We start from the raw sequence: 16,036 nt of genomic DNA, 5'->3' as shown, positions 1-16,036 counted from the left end.
ACAATAGCACTGGTCTGGAGGCTGAATAACACAGGAGCAGATCCTTAGATGCTACTTAGGCTGTAGACACCATTACACTGACAACTCTAGACCATTTCCCCAGCATACTTACAGGAATCAGGGCGGAGCTGATTGGACCCAGCTGGATGATGTCAGAATCAGGCAGACAGGTTTTGGTTTCTGAATGTCATGTGAGAGAAAGCCAGATCACTGCACTGAAGTCTATTAAGTTGTATACCTCAGAGCAAGTCTGGACAGGCATTTAGATGAAAGGTAAGTGTTCTTTAGACTCCGGATCGTGACACAACCTTTATATAAACTGAAATCTGATTTAATTATGTACAGATTATTATTATTGCTACCTCTGGATGTTTTTGCCCAATATATAATTGTTCAACTTTATTTTAGATGAATTTATTGTCTCTGCCGAAACCACCTCTCCAGGAAGAGAGTTCCACAGTTTTACTGCCCTGACCGTAAAAAAGTTTTTCCTTTTAAGTGTATGAAATCTTCTCTCTCTAATCTAAACTCATGCTCACGTGTCCTAGAGTCCTTTCTCCAAGTAAAAGGTTGCCTGACAATTCGTTATATTGGCCCCTGATATATTTGTACATGTTAAGCATTTCTCCCCTTAAATATCTCATTTTTAGCGTAAACAATCCCAATTTTTCCAATCTGTCTCATAATTCAATTTCTCCAACCCTTTTATTAACTTTGTTGCTCTTCTTAGGACTTTTTCCAGTTCTATGATGTATTTTTTGTAGTGCAGGGCCCAGAATTGCACTCCATATTCTAGGTGTGGTCAGACCAATGCTTTATAAAGAGGCATAATTACATTTGCATCCCTAGTCTCCATACAGGCTAGTATCCTATTTGCCTTTCAAGTTGCTACCTGACACTGAGCACTACACCCCAGTTTGTTGGCTATTTGAACTCCTAGATCCTTTTCCATTTCTGAATTACCCAATGCCACCCCATTTAGGTTATAACTAGCACACTGGTTATGTCTCCCAAGAAGCATAACCTTTCATTTATCCACAGTGAACCTCATTTTCCAGTTCTTTTGCCCCACATCTAGTTTATTTAGATCGCTCTGATACATAGATACATCCAAGTCTGTTCTAATAACCCTGGTCAGTTTTGTGTCATCAGCGAAGTTTGAGTCATTACAGAGTATACCCCATGACACTCCACTTTGTACAGGTACCTTATTCGAAACTGCACCATTCAAAACCACTCTCTGTTCTCTATACCGCAGCCAGTTTCCTACCCATTTACAAATCTTTAACCCAAGGCCCAGTTCCACCATTTTATTTATCAACCTCTTATGTGATACAGTATCAAAAACCTTAGCAAAATGAAGGAAGACAACATCTAAAGCATTCGCTGTCTAGATTGCTGCTAACTTCCTCATAATAGCTTATTAGATTTGTTTGGCATGAGCGGTTTTTTACAAACTCAAGTTGGTTATTACTGATTATACTGTGCAGTTCTAAATGTTTTTGGATACCATCATATAATATTCCTTCAAATAATTTACCCACTATTGATGTTAAGTTCACAGGTCTATAATTTGCTGGGTCATCACTTTTTCCTTTTTTGAATAAAGGTACTACCTCTGCTATTTTTCAGTCTTTTGGCACCTTATGGTTAAAAATGATGTCACAAAAATGTAATCCAGAGGATTTGTTAATTCCTCCATTAATTCCATTAAAATCCTTGGATGAATCCCATCCAGACTTTGGGATTTGTTTGTTTTGATTTTGCAGAGCCTATTTTAATCTTATCTGTGGAGAATTCAATACTAAGGTCAAGTTGGCTCCTCCCTATTAAACACCGATAAGAAAAATGGATTTTGCTTTGTGCTTATCCTCAGTACAGTTATTACCGTTGTTGTTGGTTAAAGGGCCTACGTTCTCTTTTATTATTCTTTTTCTCTTTATGTATTTGAAGAACTTGTTAGGATTGGTTTTACTTTCTGGGGGGTATTCAATGCTCCGGCGAGCGCATGGCAGCGAATCCTGTTTTGGATTCGCTGTGCGCTCGCCGTGATTCTCTGTCCCCCGCAATTCGTCGCCAGCCACCAGCCGATACTATTCAACGCGTATGGGGCTCTCTGCCCCTGGCGGCGAATTTTAACCCCCCGGCGAATGCCGCCGGGGAGCTGGGGGACGGCTGCAGGTAGGGAGATGGAAGCCTCCCTGCCTGCTCCAGACACTGTGGGGGAGAAGGAGGGCTGTGGGGGACATAGGGAGAGTAGCCCAGAGCTGGCAGGGGGCTGTGCTAGGGAGCCGCTACACACTGGTCCCGATCGTGCATATGTAATGATCGGGATCAGTGTGCAGTGAATTATATGAATATTAATGAGCGACTCCCGGCTCGGCCCCCTGCTGGCGAATGTGTAAAAAAAAACACATTCCAGTTCTCCAGAAAAAGATGACAAATGTAAAATGGAGAATCCAGGGGCGAATCACTGGAGAAAGCAGTTCTCCACTTCAGCATTGAATACACTCTCGGCGAATTCCACTAAAAACCCCATTGAAAACCACTGGCGAATCGCGGAGAATCACAAACAGAGAATTGCCAGACATTCGCTCTTCATTTGCAGAGAATTGTGTCCATTGAATAGGGCGAATTGTTTTTTCTGTGAGAAAATTCCCTGTAAACCCGGCGAATTGCCTGATTCCCCAGAAAATATGGCGAATCAGAGGCATTGAATACTGGCTTTTTTAGCTACTTTGATTACCGCTTTACAAATTTAATTTATTTCTTTGTACTTAAAGAACTCCTCATGATTCCAATTAGCCTTATACATTTGAAATGCTCTTGTCTTGGTGTCCTTACCTTTTTGTCCAATCATGGTGGCTTTTTCCTATTGCTTTTAACCTTATTGACTTTTGTCATATATTTATTCATTAGTGTTTCTAGCAAATGCATTAGGGTTTCCCACATTTACTATGCGTTTTTCCCCTCAAATAATGCTTCCCACTCGATTTCTTTGATATATTCCCTGAATAACTCAAACTTCGCTTTCCTAAAATGTATTATTTTAGATGGTCCCGCATGTTGAAAAAAGATTTCCAGTAAGACCACGTTATGGTCACTGCTTCCCAGATGTTCTATTACTTTGGTATTTGCAATTAAATCTATATTATTTGTTAATACTAAATCTAATAATGCCCTGTTACGAGTCGGTCTTTCAACAGATTGTGTGATAAACTGATCCTTTAGTAAGTTTAGGAACCCTCAGCTTTTAGCTGACATCTGTCAATGGACCAGATGCAATAAGCTTCAAAGGTGATAAAATGGAGAGTGATAAACAGCCAGCCAATCAGCTCTTACCTGCCATGTCACAAACTGTATTTGATAAAATGTCAGGCAGGAGCTGATGGTTGTGTATCACTCTCCATTTGATCACTTTTGAGGCATTAGTGCATCTGGCCCAATGATCCTGATGACCCCTGATCTGCCGCCTTTTTGATTTGATTTTTGACAGTGAATAGAAAATAACTAGCACTTCCCGCGCCGCCGCGCGCATAGCGCTAGTTATTTTCTATTCACTGTAGGGACCCCGCCGGGCGCGACAAGCTTATTCACAATAACAGCGCCACAGGCTCCCCCGGCGGCACGGACACCCCTGCACGCACCAGCACTCAGCAGGAACGCCGGGGACGGAAGTTTTTTTTACACAGGTACCACAGTGCTGGGGGTGAGGGGCAAACTGCCGCCCTCCAGGTGCCGGCGTCCTAGGCAAATGCCTAGAGCTGCCTAGTAGTGGTGCCGGCCCTGTGTACTATAGATGATCACTGCAGGGAACACAAAGTGTACAGAGGGGCATAGGGGAGAATGGACAGATGTCCACCTATTATTGTCACACACCAAGGAACACAGGTTGAGAAGTGCTGCACTAGGCAGACAAGTAAGTGCAATCAGTCTGCATATTTTATAGTTACAGTAGCGGATGATCTTTGCTGTTTATGTACTGACATAAAAAGACCATACCAAAAGAATGCTTGCATTACAATACTGTCATAAAAGAAAATTAATAAGAATAAGAAATGTTCCTGAAACAACATGGAGTTCTAGAGCAGTTGTGTAACACTTGCTTTCCTTGATCCACAGTGCATGTCATCCCTTAAACATCAGCATGGGAAATGTAACAATGAAGGAACCAGGATTTGCGGAGAACTATTATACCGCTACATTGTTTCATGTCACAAGCTTCAACCTAATCATTGTGGAATTTGTGTTCTCTAAAGGCAGACCATTCAGGCAGCGCATATATACCAACTGTAAGTAGCCGGGGGGAATGAGAATGTAAAGCATTCATGTAAGTCATTGGCAAGACTGTACCTTTTTACTTGTGTGTTTGTTTGTTGTAAAGAGTTTTTTTATTTGAAAGAAGTTGGGTAAGTAATTAATCAAGGTTTAACGATTAATTATACATACAAATCCTACCAAGACACAGGTATTACTTTATCACATTATATATAATTGGATAGGAATGCAGAAGGTACAACTTCAGTACAAGGGGTTGGGATCATTTGGTCTACAGCTTGATGGTCGACAGTCAAAGGTCGACATGGTTTTTTTAACTGTTTTTTGACCTGATTGTAAACACAGTCAACATGGACACAGATTAAAGTGCACCGCATCCCCTCACATCGCTTGCTGCACTCGCAATGTGTCGGGCACACCATTTTACTCTCCCACCAGACCTTAGTGGATGGTAAGGCATGATATACCGCCTGTCGACACATGTCAGCTAAAAAAACAGCGAAAAACCCCATGTTGACCTTTTGACTGTCGATCTAGACCCTATCGAACTAATGACCTGTCAAACTAACGACCTGTCGAACTAATGACCTTTTGACCTAGAACCATGTCGACCTTTTCCCATGTCGACCTAATGGTGTCAACCTAATGAATGTCGACCATCATGCTGTAGACCAAAGGACCGCATCCCAGTACAACATAAGTGTCAAATAGGAGATACATGTAACAAGCTGGCTTGGTTTACCAATCCACTTACTGTACTTCCTGTGGCCTTATACTCAATACTAAATTATAGGAACGCTACAATTAATATTTATCAGTCCCATTCAAAATATTTGGACCGGTCCTCATTGGTGCATTAGTCATTTATCCGGGGGAAATTGATGAAATGACAGTCAGTTTCTTTTCCATAGCACTTTGGTTTATTAAATAAAGTTTAAAGTATTTGCACTAGTTTCCGATTAGTTTGGGGAATAATCACAATTGGGGAATGGTAATTCTGCCTTCCCTAATCTATAAATGAGGATGTGCAGGATTGCTACTGTCTACTATTGCTGCGCAGCAGATCCGAGATTGATAGGGTTTTTATCCGCTTGACTCTTAATTGCAGGTGTCTCACATTGCTAAAACGAGATTTAATATTACAGCAATGGAAAAGCAAAATCACAGTTATGCCCTGCAACTTTCTCCAATTTGCAGGAAATGAAGCACAGGGTTTGGGGCTTGTGCACACAATCTCCATGGCATTAAAACAAGGGGAGAGCAGTGCGATATAATTTAGGCTACTTCTTGCACACCGCTTGATCCCTCTCACAGTACAGCCTGTCTTCCTCAGCCGGAGCCATTGAGGAGCCAAGAGACAGACCACCATCTTCACCCAGAGGCGCCAACAGCTCTGCCGGTCTCTTTTGGAATGAGGGAGCATGGTCAATGAGGGGCATGGCCACACCCTTGAAAGAAATAAAGAAACACTTAGCAGGGGTCAGTGGGTGGCATCACACACCCACTTGGGGAGAGAGAGGACAGGCTGACGCTGCAGCTGCTTCTCTCTCCAGCTCAGCACACAGTACTGAGCAACGTGTGCTGCAGCAGTAGTTAGATTGTTCTCTCTCTCTCTCTCTCTCTCTCTGTGCCCGTTTCTCTGCAATGGGAGATGGAAGTAGTGGGCCCCAGGCCTCTCTATCAGATCCAGGCCTGGATAAAAAGTACCTGCGCCCTACTGCCCCCACCCCACACAGTCTGTAAACTTATGCACGTTACTTTCAACTGCTATCTGTACTGCACACATCTTGTGCTAGGTTACCATGGTGACTCCAGCCTACAGCTGCTAATCTAGGGAATGGAGTACTTTAGGCTGATGCCCCTGTTTGTAGCATGGTATTACACTTGTGCTGTGTAATATTTGCCTACAGGAACACAGTATGTACTGGGTCAGTAACAATAGGTTTACAGTAATTGCTTAGTCTCCTGTATTTGTGGTGGGTCACCTGGACTCTTGAGAGAGTAAAATGCCATCTTGTGTCCCTTTCTTCTGTCCAGTAAAGAGTATTGAAACATGATGATGGTTTTCTATAAATCATACCATCATGGCCACCCACTAGGGTTACCACCTCATCCCTTTAATTCTGGACACATATTAATTACACAGGTTCTCTGGCTGATTAAAACCAGGTGAAATGGAGTCTCGAAGTCAGAAACCTGTGTAAATAATATGTGTCCAGAAGTAAATGGATGAGGTGGTAATCTTATTACAGACCAATGCTGCAATGCACCTAATCACAAACGTGCTCCCAAACCTGGACCTCTCCCTCATGGAGGTAATCATTAAATAGTAGGTAAGCATGGGCATCACACATACGCTTGTGTCCCTCCTTCTCCTGATTAGTAGGGATTCAGTATGAAATCCCGGTGGTCGGGATCCCGGCGTTCAAAATCCCGACGCCGGAATCCCGACAAGGGGGGGATGTGGATTGCCCCCTCTTGCTGGCTCGCTGCGCACGCCACGCAGCGGGCCTGGTGCCTCGCTACGCTCGGCACGCTAATTTATTCTCCCTCCAGGGGTGTAGTAGATGGAGTCAGAGTACACATGTGCTGCATGCTTTGTGTCACATTTAGGCATGTCCCGGTGTGCCAGGTTCTTTTACATTGCAGCCAGGTTCCATTGGAATGAATGGAAGCCGTATGTGCGCACAGTTTCCATACACTTCAATACATAGCATAGGGTACACTATGTCGCATGTTGTATGCACAACAAGACAAATTTAACACATCTGTACCTGCAAACTGGGAATGCGCTGTAGAAAGTTATTGCTGGGCTGCACCATGCATGCAAAAACAAGTAAATGAACTGCTTGCAAAACCAAGTTAAAGTCCAAGCTGCTGTTTATAAGGGATACTCAGCCCTTATTTTGTTATAGTCCATCAATGCACCAGGCATGCACACCCCGAAAAAGACTGAAAGAGGATCCAATTCATCCCTTGATGGATCATTCTTTCTGCGGAATGGACATTTCTGTGCAGCAACTGTCATGGGCATGTAGGCCAACTTATATGCCTGTTTGTGGTGAATGGAAATGAGATGCCCTTTAATGATGGACCTCTTATAGCCAAAATGGGTTAGGTATAGTCCCAATACCAATGATCACAGCTACAGATGAAAAACCATTGGGCAGCACAGAATTCAAGAAGACAGAAACTCATCATAGATAAAATCATTATAAGGCACAAAGCATGTCCCCAAAAAGTCAAGCTTCCAATTTAGAATGAGGCTATTTATGAACAACTGTGTGTAATATATTTATCAGGCTTGTGTCAGGTATTTCCTATAATGGACACCGTATTGAAAGATATTGTGCTGTCTGACAACAAGTGATGCCTGTGGATTATTATCAGTTATACATTGATTATAGAAATGTTCCCACCACTCTTGCTTCCATGAATAATTATACATTTTCCTTTTTTCAGATCTGTTTTTCTTTTTGGTGGTTGCCCAAGTGACAGTCTCTGTATTTCTCCTCTTTGCTGACATTGAGGGTCTGTACTCTGCTATGGAGGTATAGTATAGTATTTCACTTGGCAAACTCACCTAATAAAAACATTATTGATAATATATTATTTTTATTGACCACCTTCATAATCACTTTAGAGGCAAGGTTTTTTTACAATAGTGGAATAAAAAAAAAAAAAATACAACAGATCCTTGAAGAGATCGCAGCGATTTTACAAACTTGTACAATACTAAATCTAAAACTGCACTGACAATAAATTATCCCTATTTCAAAGCACCAAATTTTCATATATGAGAAGTATACAAACTGCCCTTAATGTTAAGGGGTGGTTTATGACATCACATGGCAAACTGTTACTTGTTTTTAATAAAGCTTATTGACACAGTCACAACAACAGAAGGCAATTAAATAGTTACATACGTACATACATACGTACGTACATACATACATACATACACTAGGTGATTCATCGCGCCCTACGGGCGCTCTTCACACCGGCGTAAGGGGCTACTCCCCTTAATTTGTGAACATTTGTATTGTGAGAAATAAGGTTAGAATTGTATGAAAGATGCCCTGTATTGCAGCTTCTGGCAGTGGGTGAGGGTCCAGCGTGGCAGCACAGGAGTACCGGACGGTGGCCCTGAGTCAGTGTCTCCTCCTACTGGGTGGGAGTTAGGGTGCATGAGAGCAGGAGGCTGGGATATGAGGCATGATAGGGGTATGTGGGCAACACAGCGTCAGCGATTACCCAGTGGTGGAAGTTACGGTTCAGGAGAGCAGGAAACTGGGTAGTGATAGGGGTGTGTGGGCATACGGGGGACTAAAGAGGGTGGTGGACACTGTGCAGCTTCTGCCAGTGGGTGAGGGTCCAGCGTGGCAGCACAGAAATACAGGAGTCAGTGTCTCCTCCGACTGGGTGGGAGTTAGGGTGCATGAGAGCAGGAGGCTGGGCGGTAAAGCATGATAGGGGAATGTGGGCAACACAGGGTGAGCGGGTCTCCACTGGCGGAAGTTACGGGGCAGGAGAACAGGAGGCAGGGCAGTGTCCTCCCACATTGATGGCAAAAGTATTCAACATCGGCCATAAACCATCGATTATTTGAAAATCATTGATGGTCGATGGGCATCCCTAGAACTGGAGGAGGGTGGGGGACAGTATGCAGCTCCCGGCAGTGGGTGAGCGTCTCCTCCCACTGGGAGGGAGTGAGCGTGCATGAGAGCAGGAGGCTGTATAAAAGTGGTATGTGGGCAAGACATTGATAAAAGTTGTGGCGCTGGTGCAGAGGGCAGTGGGGAAACCTGCAGTGCGGCAGCCAGGGCCGGATTTCCCACCTAGGGGCGGTACCTGCTTGTGGTGGTACAGGATCCCCCATTGTCACGGGGGTACGTGAAATGTGGGAGCGGGGTCGTGGTGGTCCGCTGGGGGGTGGAATTGCCGGAAGGGGGTCTGGGGGGTCTGCAAATTGCGGGAGGGGGGGTGGTGTGTGGGGATCCGCGGTTAGCAGGAGTGGGCGGGGGTCCGCAAATCGTGGGCGGGGGCGCGGGGGGGCTTGAATCGTGGGAAGGGGGGTCCGCAAATTGCGGGAGGGGGGTTGTCGGGGTTAGTGAATTGCGGGAGGGGGGGTTGCGGAGGTCCGTGAATTGCGGGAGGGGCGCGTGGGGTGCCGTGAGTCAAGGGGGGGTGGGGCGGGGGTCCGTGAATCACGGGAGGGGTCATGAATCGCAGGAGGGGGGGGGTCGTGGGGGGGCTGCGAATCGCAGGAGGGGGTGTGTGGGGGGTTGCCGTGAATTGCATGAGGGGGGCGTGAATCAAGGGAGGGTGGGCGCAGGGGGGTGGTGCGGGGGTCCGTGAATCACGGGAGGGGGCATGAATCGCGGGAGGGGGGGTCGTGGGGGGTTCCGAATCGCAGGAAGGGGGGTATGGGGGGTGCCGTGAATTGCGTGAGGGGGGCATGAATCGCGGGAGGGGGGGTCCCCGAATGTGTGAATTACGGGGCGGTCGCAAATCGCGAGAGGTGCCGAGGGGGCCCGCAAATCGCGGGTGGGGGGCGCTACGGGGGGTTTCGTGAATCGCGGGAGGGGGGGTCGTGGGGGGTTGCGAATCACAGGAAGGGGGGTGTGGGGGGTGCCGTGAATTGCGTGAGGGGGGCATGAATCGCGGGAGGTGGGGTCCCCGAATGTGTGAATTAGGGGGCGGTCGCAAATCGCGAGAAGTGCAGAGGGGGCCCGCAAATCGCGGGAGGGGGGCGCTACGGGGGGTTCCGTGAATCGCGGGAGGGGGCGGCGCGAATTGCGGGAGGGGGGTCGCAAATCACAGTAGGGGGGGGGGTGCCGTGAATCGCGGGAGGGGGGGTCGCGGGGGGCCCTTTTAATGCCGGGAGGGGGGGTCGCAGGGGTCCCGCGAATCGTGGGAGGGGAGGATGCAGGGGTCCTGCGAATCGCGGGAGGGGGCTCGCGGGAGGGAGGGGTCGCTGGGGTCTCGCGGGAGAGGGTGGTCGCGGAGATCCAGCGAATCGCGGGAGGGGGTGGTTGGGTCTGGGACGGATATTAGACAGCACTTACATCGACAGCCATTACATCGACACCATTAGTTCGACAGCTCAATAGGTCGACATGGTTTTAGGTCGACATACCATTAGGTCGACATGTCATTATGTCGACAGCTCATTAGGTCGACAGCTCATTAGGTCGACATGTTTTTAGGTCGACACTGCCATTAGGTCAACAGAGTCTATGTCGACAGTCAAAAGGTCGACATGGGCTTTTTCACTGTTTTTTGGCCGAAATGTCGACACAGTCGACATGGACACAGTTTGACGTGTACCGCAGCCGCTCGCTATGCTTCGGGCACGGTGCCTCGCTGCGCTCGGCACACTATTTTATTCTCCCACCACGCCCTAGTGGATAGTAGGGCATGAAATACCGCCTGTCGGAACATGTCGGCTCAATAAACAGTGAAAAAACCCATGTCGACCTTTTGACTGTCGACATAGACACTGTCGACCTAATTGCAGTGTCGACCTAAAAACATGTCGACCTAATGAGCTGTCGACCTAATGAGCAGTCGACCTAATGAGCTGTCGACATAATGACATGTCGACCTAATGGTATGTCGACCTAAAACCATGTCGACCTAGTGAGGTGTCGAACTAATGGTGTCGATGTAATGGCTGTCGATGTAAGTGCTGTCTAACAATAGTCCGGATACTGGGGTGGTCGCGGGGGTCCCGCGAATCGCGGGAGGGAGGGTCGCGGGGGGTCCCGCGAATCGCGGGAGGGGGGTCGCCGGGGTCCTGACAGAGGGTAGGGATGTGCAGGAGTAATGGTGGATGGTGGCTGTGGAGTAATGGTGGATGGTGGGCGTGTACTGTAGCCCTGGCTGGGTGGGGGGAGGTGATGTCAAGGGGGTGGAACGTCAGACACATGAAAGTGAAACTGTTTTACACAGGAACGTTCTCCACAGGGGTTGAGTGACAGATCTGGCTAAATATATAAGAGATACTGTACATACATACATAAATACAATACGTACTGTACCAATTCCAAAAATATAGCGTACTGTATCAAGGGGCAACTTTTTTATGCAAAAGGAAAAAGTGAAAAGAGTTTAAGACAGGGGTAGCTAACTCCAGTTTCTAGCTCACCTCACAGGTACACAGGTGCACTCATTACTGACCAAAACAAGATCCACAGGTGGAGCTAATTACTTCACTTGTGATTCTGTGAGGAGACCTGGAAAACGTTAACTGTTGGTAGCTCTCGAGGACTGATAAGAAAAGTAATGGTGTAGCAGACTGTAGAGATAGATGAGGGTGGTAAAGTAGAGTACAGAGTAGGTAGCTACCCCGAACTTCCGGTAGTACGAGCCGGACGGACGGAGGACCGGGAGACGGATACGCCGAATAACATCAAGACGAGCACCGCACTGAACCCGCTAGGAGGAGAGGTATTGGTAGGGACAGTGTAGGTGGTTAGTCTCAAGCGAGATCCCTGGAAACCATCCGCAAAATCCACACAACAAAACTGACTCCAAAAGGAGCTGTAAACATTTTACTACTAATCGCCCCTTTTCCCTTACAGGCAAGCACAGTGTTTATTTTTATTTTTATATTTTAACCCTTATCCCGTCATAAGCGCCTTAAATACCCCAACTAACTACCTAAAACTCCATTAAGGCTGCTAACATACGCAAGCGCAGTTACCTACCCCCTATTCTATACAAAGGAAAGCTGTTGTCCCTTGTGAAGTCATTTAAATATCTGATATCCCCTTACCTCCAGTGAGTGAATGAAATTCTAGTGATGCCTGGACGGAAGTCTGGATTATGTAAAAATCAGAATAATTGGGGAAGAATGAAAATCTAGCGAATATTTTAGACTAGCTGACCCGCCCGGCGTTGCCCGGGAAAACCTTGGGGTTTCTTTATTTCCAAAATTGTTGAAAAATGTCATCTTACAGTATGCTGTGACAAAAACCTAAGATTGTAATTTGTTATAGATTCCACCATAATGTTAGAATGTGTTTGCATTGATACTCCATGATGGCAATGAAATCAGGTGTGGTGTTGTTGTTTGAAACACAACGCTCCTGAGTTGATGAATTCCACATCCACTCCTGAGATTTAGCACCTACTGTATGACATATCCTCCAACATCTGAGGGTCAGAAATCGGTACAAAATCAGAAAGGGACATGTCCACACCTCAATTTCTATACTTTCAATGGTACAGTTTCTAGGGTGTGTAATTGCAGGTGCTGAGTGCGTGGGGTCCGGGGTGGGCGTTACTTACCGTGCCATAATTAATAAAAAATTCACTGCTCCCTGCCACTGCCACTCCCCTCACCGAACCTGCCTGCAGCAGTCTCTAAGGTCTGGGGATCTGTAAAGCACATGCACCGAGCATCTCTACCAAACAGTGGGGCAGCCCCTGAGTGTGGGAGCAGGTCCGCGGGCCTGGCCACATGATGTCATGACGGGACGCACACTATCCGCACCACTGTAATGCACCACTGGGAATGGGTGCAATGGGCCAAATTCTTCCCTACACCCGCCGGGCCAATCCACTGATCCAGCCATCACAATCATCAATTTATGCATTGATAAGGTTTGGAGTTTAAGAAGTTGAAGAATAAGACTGAGAAAAAGAATTGCCATGTTACAAAGTGTACAATTTAATCATGAAAAAAATGTAAGTGTACATAGAAGTACAATCAAGAAATGAATTAGGATTAAAAAATAAGTTCTGATTCAAACGGATAATTGTTTGGATGGGGTGGGTTGTGAAACAAATCTATAGGTGAGGGTATGGATATTGTGGGCATAATTGGTGTTTGTTACACCTACAGGGGGCCCTCAATTGATGGGATTTTCACTACAGTGTCACGGTCACAGTGTCACCATAGGGGGATTCCCAATTGGGGTCCAGGTGGTCTTTTAGGGACCCTTTACAATCCTGTAGGTCTTTTCTCCTTGAGCTTACAGTCTCCCTTAATGATAGTCAATCACTGAGGGAGACCGTAGGCTCCAAAAGAAGAGACCAACGGGATTGTAAAGGGGTCCCTAAAAGACCACCTGAACCCCAATTGGAAATCCCCCTATGGTGACACTGTAGTGAGAATTTCTCATCAACTGGGGACCCCCTGTAGGTGTACCAAACACCAATTATGCCCACAATATCCATACCCCCTCCACCTATAGATTTGTTTCGCAACCCACCGCCATCCAAATAATTATCAGTTTGAATCAGAATTAATTTTTTAATCCTACTTTCATTTCTTGATTGTACTGTACACATATTTTTTTAACGATTTATTGAGTAAATTGTACACTATAACGTAACAAATCTTCATCTCAGTCTTATTCTTCAACTTCTTACACTCATAACATTCAAACAAATGCATGCAGAACTCATGCCCATCGACCAAACATTATCTATGAACCAAAAGAGTCTGGGAAACCCTTAAGGCAGAGCTGTGCCTGATATCCAACTGACTAACAGGGTGAGTGCAGTGTACCCACTTTGTATTGATCAATGGGTGCATTGGCCAGGACAAAGATTTCTCAGTGCAACTGGCCGGGGAGCGCAGTGACAGGCTGGAGGACTGGAGAGACGGATATGGGGAACAAAGTAGAAACGGTACATTAGGTACAGTTTTTATTTGCCGGTACAGACGGTTAAATAAACGGCAAATTATTTTTTATGTGTTCTGTGTGTTTGTGTGTGTTGTACTGTTTTTGTGTGTGTGTTGTAGTGTATGTGGTTGTGTGTGTTGTATTGTATGTATCTGTCCAATGCGTAAGTGTGTGAGGTGTGCTACGTATATACAGTATGTGTTTGTTGTGTCTTTGTGTATCTGTGCAATGTTTAAGTGTGTGTTTTGTGTGTGTCGTACTGTTTTTTGGGTGTGTGTGGTGAATGTGGGTGTGTGTTGTGCTGTTAGAGGTATGTTATGTGTGTGTGTTGTGTGTATCTGCCCTATGTGTAAGTGCGTAAGGTGTGCTATGTATAAATCTGTGTGTGTGTAGTGTGCTGTGTGTATCTGTGCAATGTTTAAGTGTGTGTTTTGTGTATTGTACTGTTTTTGGGTGTGTGTTGTAGTGAATGTGGGTGTGTGTTGTACTGTGAGTGTTGTGTGTATCTGCCGAATGTGTAAGTTTGTGATGTGTGCTACGTATATATGTGTGTGTAGTGTGCTTTGCGTATCCTGGCAATGTTTAAGTGTGTATGTTCTGTGTGTTTGTTGTACTGTTTTTGGGTGTGTGTTGTAGTGTGTATGGATTTGTATTGTACTGCATGTGGTGTGTTGTGTGTGTGTGTATCTGTCCAATGTGTAAGTGTGTGAGGTGCTCTACGTATAAATGTGTGTGTTGTGTGCTATGTGTGCGTATGTGGTGTACTGTGTGTGTGTGTGTGCGTGTACAATGTGTATGTGTGTGTGTTGTGTGGTCTATGTATATCCTCAATTATTTCCTAATTGTTTAAAGCCTTCACCATAATGTTAGAATGTGTCATTCATACTCAATGACAGCAATGAAATCAGGTGTGGAGTTGTTCCTTCGCAAACGGTTTCCCAGATCATCGATCTTTTCCCCAGAACATCAATGAAGGTAAATTACGACTTGGTGTTTTTTAAATTTCTAAGTGAAATTTCCCAAAAACGGCTTCGAGGTGCACACCACCGGGTCCAGAGGTATCTTGTTGCTGAATTTGATGTCTCTGAGTGCCACAGTGTGTCCGCAATGCGACGGACACGCACACACACACACACGCACACACGCACACAGATTCTTCAACTTATTATATAGATAGCAAAGTCCCAGACTTTTAAAGCGAGTGATACAATTCGGTGAGGGGATATTTGTTAAGGTTGGTGTGGCCGTGGGAGTCAGAGTAGACAGAGTAACAGTGGATAATCCATGCATACTGTCATACTGACCAGGGGCGGATCCAAGATAAAATGACAGGGGGGGCACCATGATAAAAAAGGGTTTGGGTGGGGGAGGGGCGGTGTTAGTGGTGCCAGTGTACATGCTAAGAGAGCGACAGGAGAGGGTGGGAATGGAATTAAAAATAGGCCGTGGCATTTAAAGTACGCAGGCCCACCATGGCGACAAAAGTGAAGGATGTAGGTGTGCGTGCGCCAAAGGCGCGCTCCAGAAAAGGGTGTGTGGCCCCTTACACATGATGCCAAATGGAATGAGCCAAAATTGACATAATGCCACATGGATTGAGCCAAAATTCAAATAATGAAACATGGATTGTGTCAAAATTCACATAATGCCACATGGATTGAGCCAAAATTTACATAATAACACACACGGATTGAGCCAAAATTCACATAATGCCAAATGGATTGTGTCAAAATTCACATAATGCCACACTGATTGAGCCAAATGCATAAAATGCCATACTGATTGAGCCAAAATTCACATAATGCCACACGGATTGAGCCAAAATTCACATAATGCCACACGGATTGGGAAAAAATTCACATAATGCCACACGGATTGAGCCAAAATTCCCATAATGCCACATGGATTGAGCCAAAATTCACATAATGCCACACGGATTGAGCCAGAATTCACATAATGCCACACAGATTAAGCCAAAATTCACAATACGCTTCATAAACAGGGACATTGTCCACCAAAGACAAGCGCATTAAACATTTACACCATAATGTCCATTACACGTTAAGTTACACGCCATTATGTCCATTATGTATTATGCCAAACACCATAATGCCTATTAA

The 16,036-nt window shown here is 45.6% G+C and overlaps 1 protein-coding gene across 1 annotated transcript in view; it reads left to right on the top strand.

Moving 5' to 3' along the window:
• LOC146064271 (putative cation-transporting ATPase 13A4) overlaps nucleotides 1-16,036 on the top strand; it is a 142,484-nt gene that overhangs the window by 116,793 nt on the left and 9,655 nt on the right. The window contains exons 27-28 of the mRNA XM_083177555.1: nucleotides 4,123-4,292; nucleotides 7,741-7,829. Of these exons, the coding sequence (XP_083033681.1) occupies nucleotides 4,123-4,292; nucleotides 7,741-7,829 (259 nt within the window). The remainder of the gene's footprint in view (nucleotides 1-4,122; nucleotides 4,293-7,740; nucleotides 7,830-16,036) is intronic.

The sequence above is a fragment of the Crinia signifera genome, chromosome 3, assembly GCF_055691185.1.
Source record: "Crinia signifera chromosome 3, ASM5569118v1, whole genome shotgun sequence".
In the NCBI taxonomy this organism is placed as follows: Eukaryota; Metazoa; Chordata; class Amphibia; order Anura; family Myobatrachidae; genus Crinia; species Crinia signifera.
Note: the sequence above shows the minus strand (reverse complement) of the source record. Positions and strands in the feature narration are given on the sequence as shown.